This window comes from Nipponia nippon, unplaced genomic scaffold (genome assembly GCF_047370975.1).
Source record: "Nipponia nippon isolate SJK-2023a ecotype South Korea unplaced genomic scaffold, ASM4737097v1 scaffold_9, whole genome shotgun sequence".
NCBI lineage: Eukaryota > Metazoa > Chordata > Aves > Pelecaniformes > Threskiornithidae > Nipponia > Nipponia nippon.
In genome coordinates, this window is record NW_028262413.1 from 46,945,306 (window position 1) to 46,963,889 (window position 18,584).

General features: G+C 40.4%; 1 protein-coding gene across 2 annotated transcripts in view; it reads left to right on the top strand.

The window, feature by feature from the left end:
• Nucleotides 1–1,318: 1,318 nt before the first annotated feature.
• MAP2K1 (mitogen-activated protein kinase kinase 1) overlaps nucleotides 1,319–18,584 on the top strand; it is a 40,901-nt gene continuing 23,635 nt past the window's right edge. The window contains exon 1 of one of the 2 annotated variants that reach the window (XM_087745529.1): nucleotides 1,319–1,573. In XM_087745529.1, coding sequence (XP_087601655.1) covers nucleotides 1,494–1,573 — 80 coding nt within the window. In that variant the 5' untranslated portion in view covers nucleotides 1,319–1,493. The other variant, XM_087745530.1, reaches the window with a different exon arrangement.

An 18,584-nucleotide genomic window follows, 5' to 3' on the forward strand; every position in this document is an offset into this window, starting at 1 on the left:
GCTCCCATCGCTCTTAGTGGTGTGGTTCACACGTCCTCTGGTATTGTGTGGCAGGCTCATTTTCTGAAAAATCAGTACTTAATAGACGTGTGGAAGCAAGTGGATGTTAAAGCAAGGCAGCGATCAGTGTAAATCCCAACGTGGGAGCTTTTTTCAGCAGTAAGGTGGCTTTTGTTCCCTGAAATTTTAAGCTCGTATTTATATTGGTGTTTTTCTCCCCAGAATTCCCCACAGGAAAGAGGGACTTGTTCTTTCCACGGTGCGGGGGCAGAGCCTTGCTCGCTAATAGTTCAGGACTTCTATGTCTAACCTTAAAACTGTTAAAGAAGCAGTGGGTTCGTAAAGTACAGTCCCCGTATACAACATTGATTTTTTTTTAAATTTATTTTATAAATCATGCTTTCTCAGCCATACATTTTTGCTTTTGTATGCCAAAACATGATCGAGAGCTCCTGGAAAATAAAAGTTTCTTGGTTATATTTTTAGGTTCACTAAAATAACGTAATGACAAAAACCTAGAGAGCCCCAAAATCATAGCGATGCAAGTCAGAACATCACAGAAATGTACTCGCGTAAGACCATCATCGCGTTAACGTGTGAAACGTGTGTGGCCAAACCTGGCGTTCCCAGTAGCTACAGCAGGGTTTTAACGCAAGCAGCGCGGGCATTTCATTTTCATACTCATTTTACTATTTATAATTCGGAGTTTTGTAACGGTAATCCTCAGTTTCCATTTTTAATTCAGGCATTTACTTTGGGAAAAACGTAGCAGCCGTTAGCACCCCGACTGAGGCTTGCGTGTTCATTATCGGTACGGGAGCTTCCACGTCGGGGTGCGTCCGTGATCGCGGGCGAGGGAGATCCGTTAAACCGCTCCCTACAACATCGTTTTAACGACGGGGATTCCTCTGCCGAGGAAACGGTGTCGCTTGTCGGGAGCAGCGATTTTAATGAATCGCTAAGAGAATTCTCACAACCAAAAGAAACCCAACCGGACAGAAATCCCGGCCGGAAAACTTGAGGGCAAAGCCGGCGGCCGCGCGCGCCGCCGGTAGGAGCGGGGAGCGCCGCCCCCGCCCGGCAGCTGCGGGCAGAGCGCGGTGAGGGCAGGGCCTCGGCAGGGCTTCGCTCCCCGCGGGGCGCATGCGCCTGCCCGCCGCGCCTGCGCACTGGGCGGGCCGGGGCGGCGCGCGCAGGCGCGGTCCCGCAGAAGGGCACATTTTGAGCCCGGGCAGTTTTCCCCGTTGGGAGCTGACGGGAGGGAGCTCGGCGCTGCTCCGCCGGGGGAGGCCGGCGCCGGGTGGGAGGGAGGGGCGGCGGCGGCGCGGCCGGGGTCTGGCGGCGGCACCACCGGCCTGCTGAGGAGGCTGCCCGCGGGGGCACCGGCGGCGAGGGGAGCTCCTGACTTTGCTCCGCCGCGGGAAGTCCCTCGAACCTGGCCGAAGTGGGGCCGGGGCTTCGTCCGTTACCCTCTGCGCCGTCTGGGGGCGAAAATGCCGAAGAAGAAGCCCGGGCCGATTCAGCTCAACCCTGCTCCGGATGGCTCCGCCGTCAACGGGACCAGCTCTGCCGAGTGAGTGAAGCCGGTTGGGGGTGGCCGGGACTCCGGCGGGGCTGCCCGCCCCCTGCGGCGGCCGCCGTCCCGCGTCCCTGAGGTGACGGGCGCGGCCGCCCCTGCCGCAGCCTTCCCGCCGCCCGGAGCGCGCTGCCGCGGGCCGGCCCCCGTGTAGCCGAGGCGGTGAAGTGGCACCGGCGCTGCTGGGTTAATTTCTCCTTAAGCCGTCTTGTTTTAAACCGGCACGGCCCGGTTTCCAGAAAAATCAAAATTATTGCTTGCGGGGGGCGTACGCCCCCTTCGTGGTAGCCGCTAAGAGTCTCCCCAACGGAATAAGTGGACGGTGTCTTCGGCCATAAATAAACTTCTGTCAGATTTGAAAGGTAAATAAGCTGGGGAAAAATAGAGGAAAACTTGTATAACTCTCTTCTCGTAGTCCGTAATGGTATCTGCTGAATTCTTAGATTATATAATTACCTATAAGTGCCAAATTAGGCATTTCCAATAGCCTATTTCATAAATGCGTGTCTGTGAGAAATTATATTGACAATCCCAGATTTGTAGAAAAGGTGTTTTGTTTTTCCTCCTTGGCTTTAAACCAATCTAACGCTAGCTTCAGTAAATCTGTTTTTCAGTAATTAGTGTGTAGTGCTAGGCATGTCAGTGGGTGCGTTTGGAGAAAATGCTTCTGAGCTTTTCTGTGTGTGATACAAGCACTACGCTGTATAAATGTGTGGAAGGTAGGTCTGAGCTAATCACGGGTACACTTGGGAGAAGGAAAAAACACTGAAAATTGGATTGTTACATGTTGCCTATGAAGCCTCTGTTGAGCTTATGGATCTGGGCGAGCACGGTGGCTCCAGTTACACAGATACAGTGCCAGCACCCTGAAGTAATGAAGTGTTATAAAAGGAGCTTCTTTGAGGTTAACAGGTCTGTGTTTACCGTTTAAGTTGTAGATTAAGGTGACGGACTAGCTCCTAACTGAGCTTTGAAATAAAGATGCATCTTGGAAGAACAGATTCCTGCCCCTGTATGGTCAGCTCAGTCTTCTCGGATACGTACCACCCTGACAGAGGGTATGCGAGACAGAATTGCAGTGAGACATACAAGTCTCAGGCTTTAAAGTGTTCTGCATGTATCGTTGTTGCCACATTTTCAGACAGGCTCAGATCTCATTTAACCACCCAAACATCTCAAAAAAAAAAAAAAAAAATCAGCATCGAACACCTCCAGCTGTGACATTTCTAACAAACTCTTTTGATGATTAACTGAGAGATGAGCTGTTTAAAAACTATTATTTGGCAGGAGTTACTAATTGTATCCAAGTATTATGATCTGAATATTATGCAGTTTTTGTTCTGGATTGATGGGGGAAAACACTATTTTTATATTTGCCTGTATAGCTCTTTCCAGTTGATTTTCTTTAAGGTAGTTGGGGATATGTTGATTTAGTCTTCAGGGATCCCTATTGCATTAGTCTTGTTTTATAGAATAAATCTGATATACCTGTCACTTGCTGATTTTAGTACCTGAAGTTAATCACCAAACGTGCAATATATTAAATATTGTATTTCTTCACTGAAGAAATGTCATTAATTTCATATTGCTTTTACATGTCTGATACCCATTTACTTGTTGGGAACCTTTGGAGACTCATGGGAGTCTTGAGCCTTGTTTACACTGATGAACTATCTTGCTTCATTTTCTGTTTAGTATCTTGATTTGTTCGATATGCGTGTCTCCTAGACTTCTGCTCTTTGTCGTATGAAAGATCTTATACCCAGCTTTTGCTAGGCTTAGAGATGTGTCACGTATTTTTAAAAGAAGTAGCTCAGTGAAAGTAAATCCAGCAACCTGTTGTCCTGTAAACAGGCAGAATGAATTAGTCGTGGAAATATCCCCTCATCCTGCTAATATTAAATCCTCATTGTGAAAGATTTTAAATAGCAAAGAATAGCTGCATCAGGATTTGGAAATGTGTTTGGAATTAAATTGAAAACTGTTGGTTTGGTTTTTTTTTCTTCATCTGTAGGATTGTTTCTTTTTTTCCCCTTTCCTGCTCTGTGCTTTTTTTTTTTTTTCTTTTCCCCTTTGGTTACTGCTTGAAATCAACAGTAGAGGTGTCTGTCAGCCTGTATACAATGTCAAGCGTTTCAAGTATGCTGTGCATCTGTGGACTACCATATTAACACTTTCTAAAGCTCTGTTCCTGGTTTAATGGAATTTTGTCTGTGTGAGTCTCCAGTTACTTATTTGCTTCCACCATATACAAACCTGTCACTTTGCAAATGATCTTGGATGCTTCCCTCTCAAGAGAAAGAATGAAAAGAGCTCAAATTACTTAGCCGAGTAAGGTGAAGATTCAGAGCGAGGTGGTATGATTGCTGTCTGTAAGCGCGTGAAGGACCTAAGCATCCAGAAGAACGGAAGTTATTTAAGCCCGAAGGCAATGTTGGCACGAAATCAAACGGATATAGATTGGCATTCAGTAGTTGGATGCTGGAATTCGGAAACTTTCTAGCTGTCAGAGGTGGAAGGTTCTGTAACATATTCTGATGGGTATTTGACCCCCAGAATCTTTTGCTAATTTTAAAATATTGAAGCTTAATACTTTCAGGAATGAGTACATATGATACTTTAACTTCCTCGCAGAAAGGAAGGGGAAAGGGAGGAAATGAAAGAAGAAGGGACTGGATGATTCAGGATGTCCTGCTTTCCATTCCTGTCTTGTCCTCTGTCTTCATCCTTATTTGGTGATGGGAACTCAGTGACTAGTGTAAGAAAAAGCTTATGGCGTGAAATGTAGGGCTTTAAGAAGTATGTGTATGAGACCTGATTCTCACTTGCATTGACTTTGGTGTTTTGGTTTTTGGTTTTGTGTTTGGTTTTTTTTTTTTTTGGTACCCTGGCAAGGTACTATAAAGGAGAATTAGGGTACTTGCAATTTAAATAGGTGTATAATGAATATTTTAATGAGAATTTCACCATGTTTCTCCCTGACAGCAATTTTTGCTATTTGTAGCCGTTACTTTAATTATTTGTACAGGATGTTGCGGTTCTCTCTGGGGCCTTCCAAATCCCTAGCTACCCTGCTGGACAATAGAGACAACTTAATAAAAGATTTTCCTATGCTGTGAGCTTCACTTCTGTTTTTGACACTTCCTGCTGAGAAGCAGTTGCACGGAGAGAGTTGAACCTGTGCTGCTGCTCTTGAGCTCCCTGTTGCTTCAGATCATCAGAACGAAACCAAGGTGACGTTGGCCAGCTGCAAGTTTAATTTCATTCTGGTACTTTTGCAGCTGCACAGTTATACCTGTACAGAGATCTTCACAGAGAAAACAGGGGAAAAAACCAACCAACCAAACAAGCCTGAAAGAAAATTAATAAAGGGAATAATTCTCTTTTGACTGAGTGCGCTGGGATAGTTCACAGTCTTAATAGCCAAAGGAAACAAGAACAAAATCTCCGCTTTCTGGTCCTTTCACACTTTTGACTCCCTGTCCCTTTGAATATCTGACAGTTGTTACTCAATTTCTAAGTTTCTCTAAATCCAAGCTAGACCCAGAACATGAAGTAGAAGCTCTGCAAAGAAGCAGGAGGGTAGGTTTCAAGATAATGCCAATTTCTGTATTACAGTAAGTTTTTTGTTCATGTGAAAAGAAAGTTACTTCATGTCATTCTTTAATTGCATCTTTACAAAAAAAGTAAGCAGAGGGAAGGGTCGTATTTATAACAAGAAAGTTAAATTGATATAAAATGCCAGTGAAGACAAGGTGCAACTAGTTTTTAGCTTGCTGTAGGTAGTCCACTAAATGCCAGCCAAGGCATGTATGGTGGTATGTACAGACCATGCTGAAACACAAGTTCCACTGTCTTGTCTCAAATAGGATTTTATACTGAGGTATGTCTTAGAGGTTTGGTTTTTTTGTTTGGGTTTGTTTTTTTTCCTGGGGTGAAAACATAACATTAAACAGCCACCTAACTGTTCTCTCACACGCAGAACAGAATAGGGGCGCCTTATTGTTCCCCAACTTTGGTCTCTGCTGATTTCTTTGACACATTAAGTCTTATAATCGCTCATCACTGAGTACCTAAACAGCTGATGCTGTTATGGGCATATCAGATTATTACTGACTTGTAACTGCTTTTGCTTCTTAAAATTGATGTTTAATGAGATCCAAATAGATGCTTGATCGTTTTTTAGACAAGACAAATATCTAAACGTGGTTAAGTTACTTAAAGTGGTTTTGGCTGAGATTGCGCAAAACGCAAGAGTTCTATAGTTACAGCCTTGTAATATAAATTTTTTAAAAAATCGGTACTTTTCTCTTTTGTATTCTTCAAAACCTATTGTCTGTAAGTTAGCCTGCATAATGAATTTTGAAGTGTTCCACTCATGTCAGGAAAGTATGTTAAAATGTATTGGTTAAAATGCCCATGTCTGCAAGTATACACATAGAAAAAGATTGATTAAACCTGTGCCTTGAGATCCTATATTATGTTTAATGAGATAGAATGTCCTGGCATATAACGTAGACTATATTCACAGCCTATTTTAGAAGTGCTTACTTGAAAAAGTGAAATGAATAGTCAATACAACGTATTTTGTCATAGAGCACAACAATCCAATGAGCCACCAAATGAGCATTATTTAGTTCATTTGTCTGTCATGGAAGAGATTACTGCTGTGGTTAAGAATGCGTATTAATGTTTGTCGTTGCTTAAAACTTCTAATTACAGAGGAGTCACTTTATGATTACTTTCCCTGTACATCAGTTACATTTGGATATCTACAAATGAACTGCTCTAAAGCCTTACTTTTTACCTTGACTGAGTAAATAAAGGCAACTTCCCTCTCTCTGGTATTATAACTTGAACCTTCCAGAAGTGCCTGGGCCTTTGAATACAAAAATGAAAGCAAATTTTTTTGAGTGCCACTGACTTTTTTTTGTGTTGTATAAGCATTCATATTGAAAAGGGGCTTGGGATTGAAGCCCCTCTCTTTTTTTTTTTTTTTTTTAAATCTATTTAAAGAATTCCAAAATATGCAAACTGCGTATGTGTTTTAGCAACTGGTATCTCCCAAATCAAGCCTAAGCTATGACCTCTGCTCTGGGAAGACAGGACCAAGCAAATCTCAGATGTGAGATGGCGAGGTATAATATGAGGAAGAATGAGCAGAGTAAGATTATATTCTTGGTGAGGAGGACTAAGGACAGTATGAAGGAACGCTTCTATTTTGTGTTTAATTAGATAAAAATGTAAAGAAAAAAGTAGAATGTGGAATTTGCATCTCTGTAGAGAACTAGGTCTTTTGAGAGGAATTTAAGAAGATACTGTCTATAGGTCTTTACCGCCTTAGGAACTGTGTTTCCTTTAAGGGACGTGGCCTGAAAGAAAGCCCAAAGGCAACTGAGTGGAAACAGGTCATCAGATATGGTGCTGTTGTTATCAGTGGTGCTTACACCCATGATGAGCAGTTCTGGGTTTTCTTTTTTAAGTCTTAACTATAGTACGTCTGTGCCTCAGAACTGTTCAAACCAAAGAGCAATTTTGTAGAAATGGATGACTGGCAAAATCCAGTCACAGGTTAAGAACCCCAGTATTAATTAGTCAGCTTTTTCTTGTTGCTTCTTGCTGTTTATTCTGTTTAAATTGCATTTAAGGTAGCCCCTGAAAAGCTGACATGACCTCCAAGTACAACTGCCTGTATTTGACAGTCAAAGAAGAATTTGGGAATTATGCAAAACTGGTTTGAACTTCAATTTGTATTGCAATTTGCAAAATAAATAGTTGCTTACTTGCTACGCATCTTGCAATTTTCATGTTTTTCAATATCTTTCTCAAGGGAACTTCACTTTGGGCTTTGTAGGAGTAGAAAGGCAGATTGTGTCCCATCATCTATAGTGTGGGGGGTTTTTTGTTTTGTTTTGAGCTTTTTTTTTGTTTTTAAGTTTGCATTGTAACATGGAGTGGCATGAGGGGGGGCAGCAGAACCAGTGGGCCGTTTCCCAGTAGACCTTGTTCCAAGAGGATTTGTCCTCCATGGAATAATTTTTTTCTCAGTTTTCTTGGATGTGAGTTTAGATGAAATGGAAGGAAGATTTTCAGAGTTGTTAATTTTAACGCTTGCTGGGTCACTTTTGCCTTTGTTTTGGGGGAATTCTTTTCTTTGTTTTTAAAACCAAAAAGTCTCTGAGGAAGGACAGCCCCTCTATGGAATTCCTTGGACTTCAGAGGAGCTTTGTGCGTGTGTGTAGTGTTCTGGAAGATTAGATCCTGGAATTTTATGACTGATCTGGCTGCATTGCAGCTGCGTTGCATGTGTATATGGAATTACTGCAAACTTGTAAATATTTTTAAGAAAAAAATTTCAGAAACTTTTTTTTTCATCTCCCACTAATGAAGGATTAACCGAGCTTACAAATGCACGTGGTATGAGAGAATGCGTTTTAGGCAGGCAATAAGAAATGCTGGATAATTCCAAGAAAACTGTGAGCCTTTTGTTATTCACAAATCTTCCAAATTTAGATTAAAACGTACTCACTCATAGCATTCTCTTTAAATGTGCATGAGCCTGTGCATAGTCCTTCGTTGAATTAGAAATAGCATTTTAATGATACTTAAGAAGCTAATAGAACACATGATCTGTTATAATAAAATAGTGGAAAGTAAGAGCCTGCATCACCTTAATAACTTTTTAATATTATTTCTGGATGCGTGTGCTGAAAAAATTTACTCAGTAAGTGTACGCAATTAGTACAGAAGTTAACACAGGTGGCAAATTGACCTGTGCTGTTCTTACTTGATAGGCAGCTTTTAGTTTACACTTACGGATGTAGGAAAGACTTTAAGACGCTTAATACTGAGGTAACAGTAAATACCAAGTCTTGTTATGTACTTATATTTAAGTGTAATGACGGTCATCCTTTACTTATTATGATGTTGTCTTTGTTCAAAAAGCATAAATCAGTTTAGGAGAGTTAAGTAAAAACTGGGTGTAGAAATAAATGTTGTTGCATTCCAGTGAGGCGAAAGGTAAGGAAAATGCAGGCTGTAAATACGAATCCAGCCACTTTTCCTTTTCTGCCCCTACAGCACCAATTCTGTAGGTGTGATTTCACAATTAAGCATGTACAAGATCCTGCTCCTTCTGAAGAATTCCTCTCCTCTCCTTGCTGTGCCTGTGTTTTCCTGATGCTTTCCTTGTATCAGCTCTTACAGTAAGTCAGATGTGCATGCTGATGTGGCTGAGAATTTACCCACCAAAGAAGCCCAGATTAGTTTTCAGAGGGCTATCCTCTAGTGCTCGCAGCAGCATTGATGTAGCCACATGGTGAATTTAATCAGGGAAATAATTTGGCTGAAAATTTGCAGTATTTTTTAGTTAATTTTTATGTGTATCTGTTACGTGTATTGGTTACTTAGGAATGAACGGCTAGGGGCAGAATGAGCCAGTCGCCTCCTTTGGCAGGAGCCCAGGCTTTTGCAGGATTAAGTGACAGTGTACTCAGAGCCTGAGAGATACTATTGAGATATGCTGAAATGCAGTAATTACAACAATTTGAGTAGCACATCTTTTAATTGAAGAGTCTCAGGTCTGTGTCTCAAGAGGAACAGATTACCTCTGAGACCTGCCAGTGTTACCTAGTAGCCAAAGAAGGCTTTTTTTTAAAAAAAAAAAAAAAAAAAAAAAGATTGAAAGGGACTAGGTAAACCCAATATGTAGTTGAATTATTAGGCATAACAACAGCGCTACTGTTGTTAATCTGGGCAAAGGGTCTTTGCTTTAGTACTGGCTTAAAAAAACCCAACATAAAAATTGTGGGGAATTTACATGAGAGAGGAAATACATCAGCCAGTTATTTGAGTGGACATGGGCTAAATATTTCGATGTATACAGGAGAAACATTCTAAAATGAACCGGGGAAGGGATTTTCTCTTATGTATGGTAAACCTAGATGTTCCCTTTAAATTATTAAGTTCCAAATTTTCCAGTAAAAAAGCTCCCCCTGCCCCCCCCCCCCCCCCCCCCTTCTAGCCTGTGTTACCCTTTTTACAGCTGCATTTGTTCTCCCATCATTGCCCTGGGGATTGACTGGGCTTTATAAAGTGTACAGATTCCGCTGCCAAAACGCAAACATGTCTCTTTGTGGAAGAAATGTTAGTTGGCAACATCAGTTTCTAGCTTGCTAGATTTTTGGGGAGCAGGTTCTTTCTTCCAAAGATATTTTAAATTTTTTTTTTTTTGAAGGAAGCAATGGAAACTTTTTTTCTGAAGACTTACTAATGCGTTGCTAGAAATTAGCAATCAATCAAATGACTTCTGATTTGATATATGTTCAATATTACTTAGACAAAATCTTGATTATTCTTTGGAACAAATGTGCAAGGCTTTCTGCCAGTTAGTGCCCACAGGAATTAAACAACTGGGAAAGACTAATTCACTGCTCAGTATCTCTTTGCAAACATCTGTTGAGAAGCCATTGTCATCCCGAGCCTTGTCTGAACAAGAGGAGAGTGGATTCCAGCAGAACGTCTACCTACTCACAGCTGAGGACGTGGTCCTTCACCTTGATTCAGTTGCCTCACAGGCATCCAGCAGAAGGAAGTATTCAGCGATGTCCTGACTGGGTGACACAAGCAAAAGGAATAAGAATGGAAGCAGATTATTTTACTGTACAGTTTGAGACCTGGGACAGAGATATTCCAGCAGTGTGTGATTCTTTGGATGAACAAGTATCTTCTTAACAATCTACTTAACGGTAGATTCTTCTTCTTAAAAATCTACAATGTTTTTTTTAAAAAAAAAAAACAAAAAACAAAAAACAAAACAAAACACACAAAAAAACCCAAACACACAAAACATTGAAACTTCCTGGCAACTTTTCTTTCTTTCAGTGTTTTTTACAACTCAGCATTGTTCTCTGCTTTTCTAGAACTTTTTTCAATGTGATGGAAAGATGAGTCAGCAGACTTAATGCAGCAAATATAACAATCGCAGAATGCATTTTTGGGGGGGGGAAATATTCTGTCTGGATATAGATACGTGTGTGTATTTATATGTGAATATTTCTATGTGTATTGGTACAGTCTATACACATATTAAGTAAAAATTACTAATTTCTTAATGTTCTGTGCTGTACAATCCATCAATTTGAGATATAAGCAGAGATCTAAACCTTCCATCCATGCCTTTCTCTGAATCACAGTTATGGCAGCGGGGGGGGTTTCATCTGCACATTCTGGCAATTTTCCTTCCCAGTCCCTGATGTGTTAACTGCAGCTTTGGATGAAGTTTGTGCTTCTGTGCTCCCTTCTCAGCTCTTGCACAGAAGACGTCTCAATTCTAATCCTGGCTTTTTCATGGGCCTTGTAAACCGGTACTGTAACTTGATCTTTTTATTATTATCGTGTCGCTCAAAGGCTGCGTATCTACCACATAAGGGTGTCATGAAGGTACCGTTACCATTACTATTGCACATATTGATCCCTTGTTTTTATCATTAAATTTAAGTCAGAGTTCAGAGCCATAAAGCAATGGACAGGCAGGACTTGTGTAAATACATGTGTCAGCTGATGATCAGAATTTTAAAACTTCTGTTTATCCTCTGTGTTGTGTTTTAAATACTTGATAAATAAGTTCCTTTTTCTGTCCATAAGGCAGCGTTAATTGCCCTGTGGCTCTTTTGTTCTGGTTATGTGTGGTGCTGGCTAGGAAAAATCAGTGGTAGGTGTACAGATATTTATGAAAGGGAGATCGAGAACTTGGATTTTTGGTTCTGGAGGTTCAGCTCTTGAATTTCTTAATTTGAGATGGCAGAGTTTATTTGTAGTAAACTTTGAATTCAACACTACAGTAAGTCCTGAGGAAGCCTTTTAACTGAGGAAAAAAAAAAAAACCAAACCACCAGTTGCATTGTTTAGCCACAGAGCTAAATATGCGAAAGGGGTGCCTGAGCCTTGCTGGCAGCTGCTGCCACCCAGGGTAAGGGGCTGTGACTCCAAGTGGTGGCTGGGAACAGCTGCAAAAACATCTGGTAGGAAGAGGCACCCACGGCATGAATCTGAGATCTGTCCCTTTGCGCCACTGCTCGCATCTGCGGCTTTACTCTCTTGGTGAACTCTGTCTTCAATTCACGTTATTTGGTGTGCTTCGGCTTATTTAAGAAAAAATAGTCTGAAATGTTTAATGGGGTAGTGGTTAGGCTAAAGCAAAAGAAGGAGCAAGCTTAAAGCAAAGATTCGTACCCAACAGCTCAGCCTATAAGGAGTTTTTGAAGTTGAGGTGTCCCATTGGTGGAGGCTCAACAGGAGACCTGAAGTATTTTTTTCTTTAAAATAATGCCTTTTCAGCTTTAGAAAAATGAGAATTCTTACATTGAATTAGTCTAGCAGGATACTTTTTTGGACAGAACAATAGTTTTCTAATAGTTTTGTTTTACATACCTTTTACTAAGAAATAGATTTTAATGAAATTGTCTGCCTCTTATTCTTACTGGATATTTTTTTTTTCTGGCAGTATTAAACCTCAAAAAATGCCCTGCCATGTCTGTTGCATCGTGAAAGTAGACCGGTATTTTCAAATGTTAAAATTCATGCTAGAAATGAGCAGGTGTTGGGCAGTCATGTATCCCACCTAAAGGTAAGGGTAATTTATGAAGGACCTCTAACATGTTATAAGAATTGGAGATAAGCAGGAATTGAAAAATAGTGTGTTTTCCAAAACAAGGCTCCTTTGCCCTTACAGTGAGTTTGGATCTTTTGGAGTTGTTGTTTTAACTGCAGGTTTTATGAGGCTGCACTGGAGTTAGCCCAGACACGGAGACATCTGTGCAGTAAGCTATGAGACTGCTGTAATTACTTTTATCTTCCATGTTATTCTGTGAACTGTTCTTTGTTAAAGGAAAAGTTAAATAAAAATTTGTCTTATTGCCCGGGTTTGGCACAGTCATGCAAAATAGTAGTCCTTCTTTTCAAAACTGCAGAATGTCTTCATGTTCCTAATACTTTATTTCAGCTCCCTGATTGAGGTTGTTCATGGAAATTATGTAGTGAACTGCCTACTTTCTTCTCTAAATTGACAGTTGTGTAGGCTTGGGGAAAGCATTACTGTCACTGTTCTGGAAAACAACCCCCAAGCCTGTATCCTCGTGTGACAGTAGATCTGAAAGTGAATGTACTTCTTTATGCTTTCACTCATACTAATTGTTCAGCTTGCAAAACTGATAGTAATAACTTTGAACAACTATTGGACAAATTACTGTTAAAGACTGTGTCAGACTTTTTTTTTTTTTCCCCTCTACCACATTGTTTTCTTCTCTCTCTAAAGTAGACCTCAGGGTTGAGTGTAGCTTTAATGTAGCCTTTAGGGTTGAGTATACTATTAACTTATCACTAATGTGGATTAATAAAAATTCTCAAGAATTTGGAGTATTATTAGTATGAATTAAGAATAAGGATTTATTTTCTGTTTTTCTTATGACATAACGTGCTAGCAGACTAAAGGCAGCATTTCTCTTCTCATTACTGGTTCAAGAGAGCAAGTATGCTCTAAAATGTCAACGCATCTCTTCCAGGAGTGCTTTCTTCAGTGCTGGGGTGGCTGCCCCCAAAAGCATGAACTGGGAAGGATCTTCTTGCCCTTTGTCCATCTTTGTGTATAGGGTGAGAGCACTCTGCAGGGTCTGTTATTCCTCCCTGCCCAACCTGCGTGTAGGAAATACAGGTTTGCTCAGTATCCCCTAACCCGCTAATAGGTACCTACAGTGCCCACCTGTATGTGATATGCATGTTTGCAGTGGTTATAAATCATGGGGGTTTTGATGTTTAGAAAAAAGTTAGTCTGAAAAAACCTACAACCAAACCTTAAGGGAACAGTATGATAGGCTCGAAAAGTGACCTGGTAGCCTGGCAAAGTGATGGTATTTGTGACATATCTTGTCCATTCAGGAGTTTGTGGATAAGACTGTGGCATCGAGTCTGAAAAAGCTCCCAGTATCCCATGCTGTGATTCTCCTCAGAAAATCTTTCTCGCTCTGTGATGTTCCACAAACTGGCTGCAGAAGGGGTGGATGTGGGCTGCCCCAGGATGTCAGATTGCAGTTGTCTTCTGGCCCCTAAAATGGGGGTTTTGCCACATGTGAATTGACAGTAAGAGAGGTGAAGTTTCTCCACCCATCAGAGGTTAATTGTTTTGTGGGGAGGTGGGGTGCGGCTGCCTGTATTTGGTAGGAGACTGCACTCTGATTAAGTTCTGTTCTGCCTTCATTTTAAACTGTTGAGGTTACAGAAGTGCCACGTGACTCCGAGGACACTGCACTGTCAGCATATTTCCTTGAGTGCAAGAAGTATCCTTGAGTACAAAAAGGAAGAAGTAATGTTGGCCTCATAGGAAGGATCCTACCTGATCAAGTGCGGGTGGAGGTTATTCCCCCTCTAGAGTATCTGGTACCTGGTGCTGCACTTGGAGGGGGGAACCCTGAGTGTATGTGTGTGTGTATATAATTTTTTTTAACTTTGCATTTAGTCTGGAAGAGAGAGATCTTGTAATAATCATATCTGAAGTCCAGCGGTTAAGATACTACACTTTCTACAGTGGTATTGTCTGCTAGCTGTATAGCATGTTTATCGGTTTCTGCCTGCTGAGTAAGAATATATTGATAGTGTTCTGTGAAATTACACTGTTTCTTTAACAAATGGAGAAAACAGCACTGACCTCTCTGCGGCTTCATTCAGATGATCACATTACGAAAGCTGGATTCTTTCCCTAGTGCAGTATGTTTACTATGTGCTTGGCTTTAAAACTGATAGCAATAAATTAAATGATAACCTATTGCTTTAGAGTAGTGCTTGGAACAGTGAAGCGCTGAGGTGATTTGATGATTTCCTGCTTTGATGGAACTCTGGCAAAGGCGTAGCGCTTTGACAGTGAAAAAACAACTCCAAGACTGCAGCAGGTAATGGTGATGAATTTTAATAGGAATCTTTGTCTCTGAATAAAAGTTTTATATAAGATTAAGTAACTACTGGTGCTCCTTCTGGAGGCAGACATTAGCACACTAGCATACTGCTACTTTTAGCTACCAAAGCTTCCTTAACATTTTCATGGTGTCCCTAGCGATGAACTGACTCAAGTATTCCCTCTTCTGTATTTTGTATGTGTTAGTTTAGTTTCACTTGTAAAACTTCATATGTAATGTTTTATTTATCCACCTGTTTATCCGCTTTGAGGTGCAACTTGGCCGTGATGCTTTTATATGGTGATGGTCCAGATAACAGTCATAGTTACCAGTCAGGGGATAGTATTCTTACAGTAGTTTGAGTTCAAAACTGAAACTACCCAACTCCTGCCTCCTAGAAATACTGAAGTAGATTACCACCACCAATTTTGATGACACAAATACTCTTTTTTTTGATTTATCTATTTACATTTGAAATTGATTAATATTTAGTGCTTCAAGCAAAGGACCAGAATGAAAAAAATCAATTCTGTCCTGATGTCTGTCCTTCAGTTATCATGAAACTAACTGGAGATGTTACTTATAGTTACATTCTGAATAGTAATTCTGACAATGCATTTATTGGGTTAATACTGTTCACAAAAAGTCTTCAGATTAATTTACTTCACAGTTGGAGAATTGGTCCTGAAAAATTCAAGTGAGATCTGACAAGTTCATTGCTGTCATTGTCTTGGACGTCACTGCAAGTAATGAAGGTTTTACCTTTAGAGCTTAGAACATTCTGATGATTTTGCTGGTGGCCACATTCTAGATGGAGGAACCTGATGTGCTGAGATTCATGGGACCAATACTTTTCCACCTGTGAGAGTCTTTGGAATCGTCTGACTAGTGGTTGAGCAAGGACCCCAACAAAACTTACACTTTCAAGCAAGGAAATGCCTGTATTTTAAGCGAATGCTAAGTTTGTTGAGATTTAAATCAGCAATGTAAAAAGCAAACAAACAAACAAAAACCAATGCCCCCCCCCCCAAATCCCCTAGCTTTATACAGATGTACATCAGACTAACACAGATGTGCTAAATGCTCTCCTAGCAATTTTTTTTGTTACTAAAGCCATCAGCATGACCGAGTGTTTTGCTTCATCACGCTAGCATTTTGTCTGCTCCAAGTCATGTGCTCAAGCTTCTCTGTGTTGTCTCCAAACCCAGAAAACCCCTTCTGCTTGAGAGAAAAACTGAATAGTTGCTCTCTTCAAAGCAGAGCAAGAAAAGCCTCACTGCATCCTGTTTCTGTGTCTCTAGTTTCTTTATTTTTCCAAATGAGCAGCCCTACCTTCTTCAGTAATCCCTAAAATGACAGCAAGTTCCTTCTCAAAACTTGTAAATAAAGATAAAGATCGCTTGTTGCTGTGGCTTACTGGGCCAGATTTTTCAAAGGAAACTGAAATTTCCTGTTAACGTCAGATTTTTTGGGGGAGCATTTGGTTCCATTTTGGTGTTAATTCCATATGCAGACTTCAGAGAGAGCTAAAGCTGTTGCTTGCTAAGCTCCTCTGAAAATCTGGCCCCATATATCAAAAGGGCATTTAATATTGAAATACTATGTTTAGGAGCTTGATATATTTGTATTTCAGAGACTTTTAACTTATTTCAACAAAACTGTTGCTGTTAAGTTATTTGGATGTTCCTTCAAATTCTGTTTTATGCTCTAAATTGTCTTGGCCTCTTTTGAAAGAGAGATCCAGGTAGTGGCTGCTGAGCTCTTGTCTATGTGATCCTGACTTCTTTAAAGCAGTGACGCAGAATAGTAGGTCTGTATCTGCAAAAGTTGCATCCAGTAAGACTGCCTCCTTGTTTTCATATGTTTTGTAAGCCATATTTTCTGGGCAGTCGTGACTTTAATATAAGCAGAGGGTAAAAGCAGGTAAAAGGCACTATGAAAAAAGCTTACTTTTAATGACTGAATGTGCACTATGAAGTTGCTCTGCTTCTAGTATAAAGAAACACTTGAAGGATACTATCTTGGTAAGTGGCCCCAAAAATACTGGGGATCTCTGTTCTCCATTTCTACTAGTTGTTTAGGGTTTTATAGAATAATCAGGACTTCCTAAAAATCCAAATGTTTAACATACTGCTCAATAAAAAATACTGATTTTATATATCTGTCAAGTGCGTGTAGAAAGCTTGCTGTTGTTCAAGCCTGCTGCAAGAGCGAACCACCTGAGCAAGCAAGCAGCGTGTTCCCTGCCTCGCAACTCACCGACCAGAGCACTTCACCTCCTCGCTGGCCACGGGCGGTCCGATGTGGGGAGTGTTTCAGAGCGCCGTGCTGGCAGGGTCTGTCAGTGTATGGTCTTTGAAAAACATGAGTTACGTCTTCTCACAACAGTAACCTTCTAGAGTAAAATACAGAGTTTGCGTCCAGCATTCATTGTTCCGGAGCTTATTGTAGGAAAGTAAGGGGTGTTCAACTTTGCTCCAATTTTCATCTTGCGGTCATAGTGTAAGAAGAGCTAGTTCAGCTGTGTTCTAGAAAAGGCACACATTACTTTGACTTCAGGCTGGGATTTGTTTGCTTTACTGGGCACACTTGAGGGGGAAAAAAATAATCCAGTGATTAATTTGCTTTCTGTTTTGCATTTCAGAAGTTAGATTTCAAAAATGTGTCTCTTAACGGTTCATCTTTAAAACAGTCTGTAAGTCAGATTAACTTGAATATTGCTATAAGTCATGCTTATCTGCGCAGGGAAATTTCTTACCGTGGATGCTCTAGGATATTTGTTGCATGATTATATTCCAGTATGATTATACTGGTATAAAGCATGGTACGAGGACAGAAATAAGAGTATGTTTCTCTTTGTGGGTAGCCTGAAAATGAAGTGTCTGCACCAGAATGACATTATTTTTATATTAAGACAGACCCGCTTATGGTAGTATAGCTACAATAGAATAAGTACATTGAAATTTACTAAGACTGTTCTGGGTTTGAGCAGCATTGCCAAATTACATTTGCTCAGGGTGAGTGTTTTGTGAAACTTGCTCACAAGTGTTGCATGGTAATTTTATGCTTGAACTGGTAAAATGTCAAACTAACAGACTGAACGGAACTCACCTTTCATCAAAGGTCTCATTCTATTTCCTCTATTTAGCTCTTCTAAGCATTATCACTTCTGAAGTTAGCTTAGCAATTGCGCCCTGTCTAACATTTAAACTGATAAATGAAGTAGGAGTGCGTCATTGCTTAAACTTTGAGAGTGATTGTGTAGTAAGGAAGAGCTGTGAATATTTGTATTATTTTTATTTGCCTCGATTAAACCTTAGATACAGGCAAACTAAGATTGTTATCCTGCTTGGAAATGCAGGCTCTCTAATTGAATGAGTTGAGGGTTTCATCCTATAATTCTGTGTTTCCGTGGAGTCGGGGGGTTATTTGCCATTGCTTGTTGGAGAATCAACCTTCTGTCTTCTCAACTGAGCAGCACCTTACTGGGCATTTGGAGAATGTCTTATATGTAGACATTATGTAGACATTTTATGAAGTGATGAATAGAAATAGTTTTCTTGGTTGTTGGTGAAATTTAATTTTTTCTTTATAGGAAGAGGTTTAGGCTCCAAAGAAGTAGATTCTGTTTAAAGTATTTCTATTTTGTATTGCTTAATGATGTTAAACCTAGGTTTCTAGTAGATCTGCCCTTAAACAAAAGAAAAAGTAAGCTTAAAACCTTTGGGCTGTTTCTTTTCCCCAGTTAAACTAAAAAAAAAAAAAGTAAAAATTCTTTGTCTCCAGTGGCCATGTTTTTAAGGCATGTTTGTTTGGCTGTGTGTGGTAACTTTTTACTGGTATCTAAATAAGAAGCTTCTGAATGGATTATTAGTTATATAGTTATGTGAAAAACAGTAGATAGAACATTGAGACAAACTCTGTAGGAGATCATAACACAACCCTTGAAAATGCAAAACTAAAAATAGTGTGGAGTGATTCATGAGATCTCTGATCATAACTGCCGAGTCATTAAGCCACTCCTGCAGGTAGTGAAACTTAACATGCTTGAATTTGGACAGAAC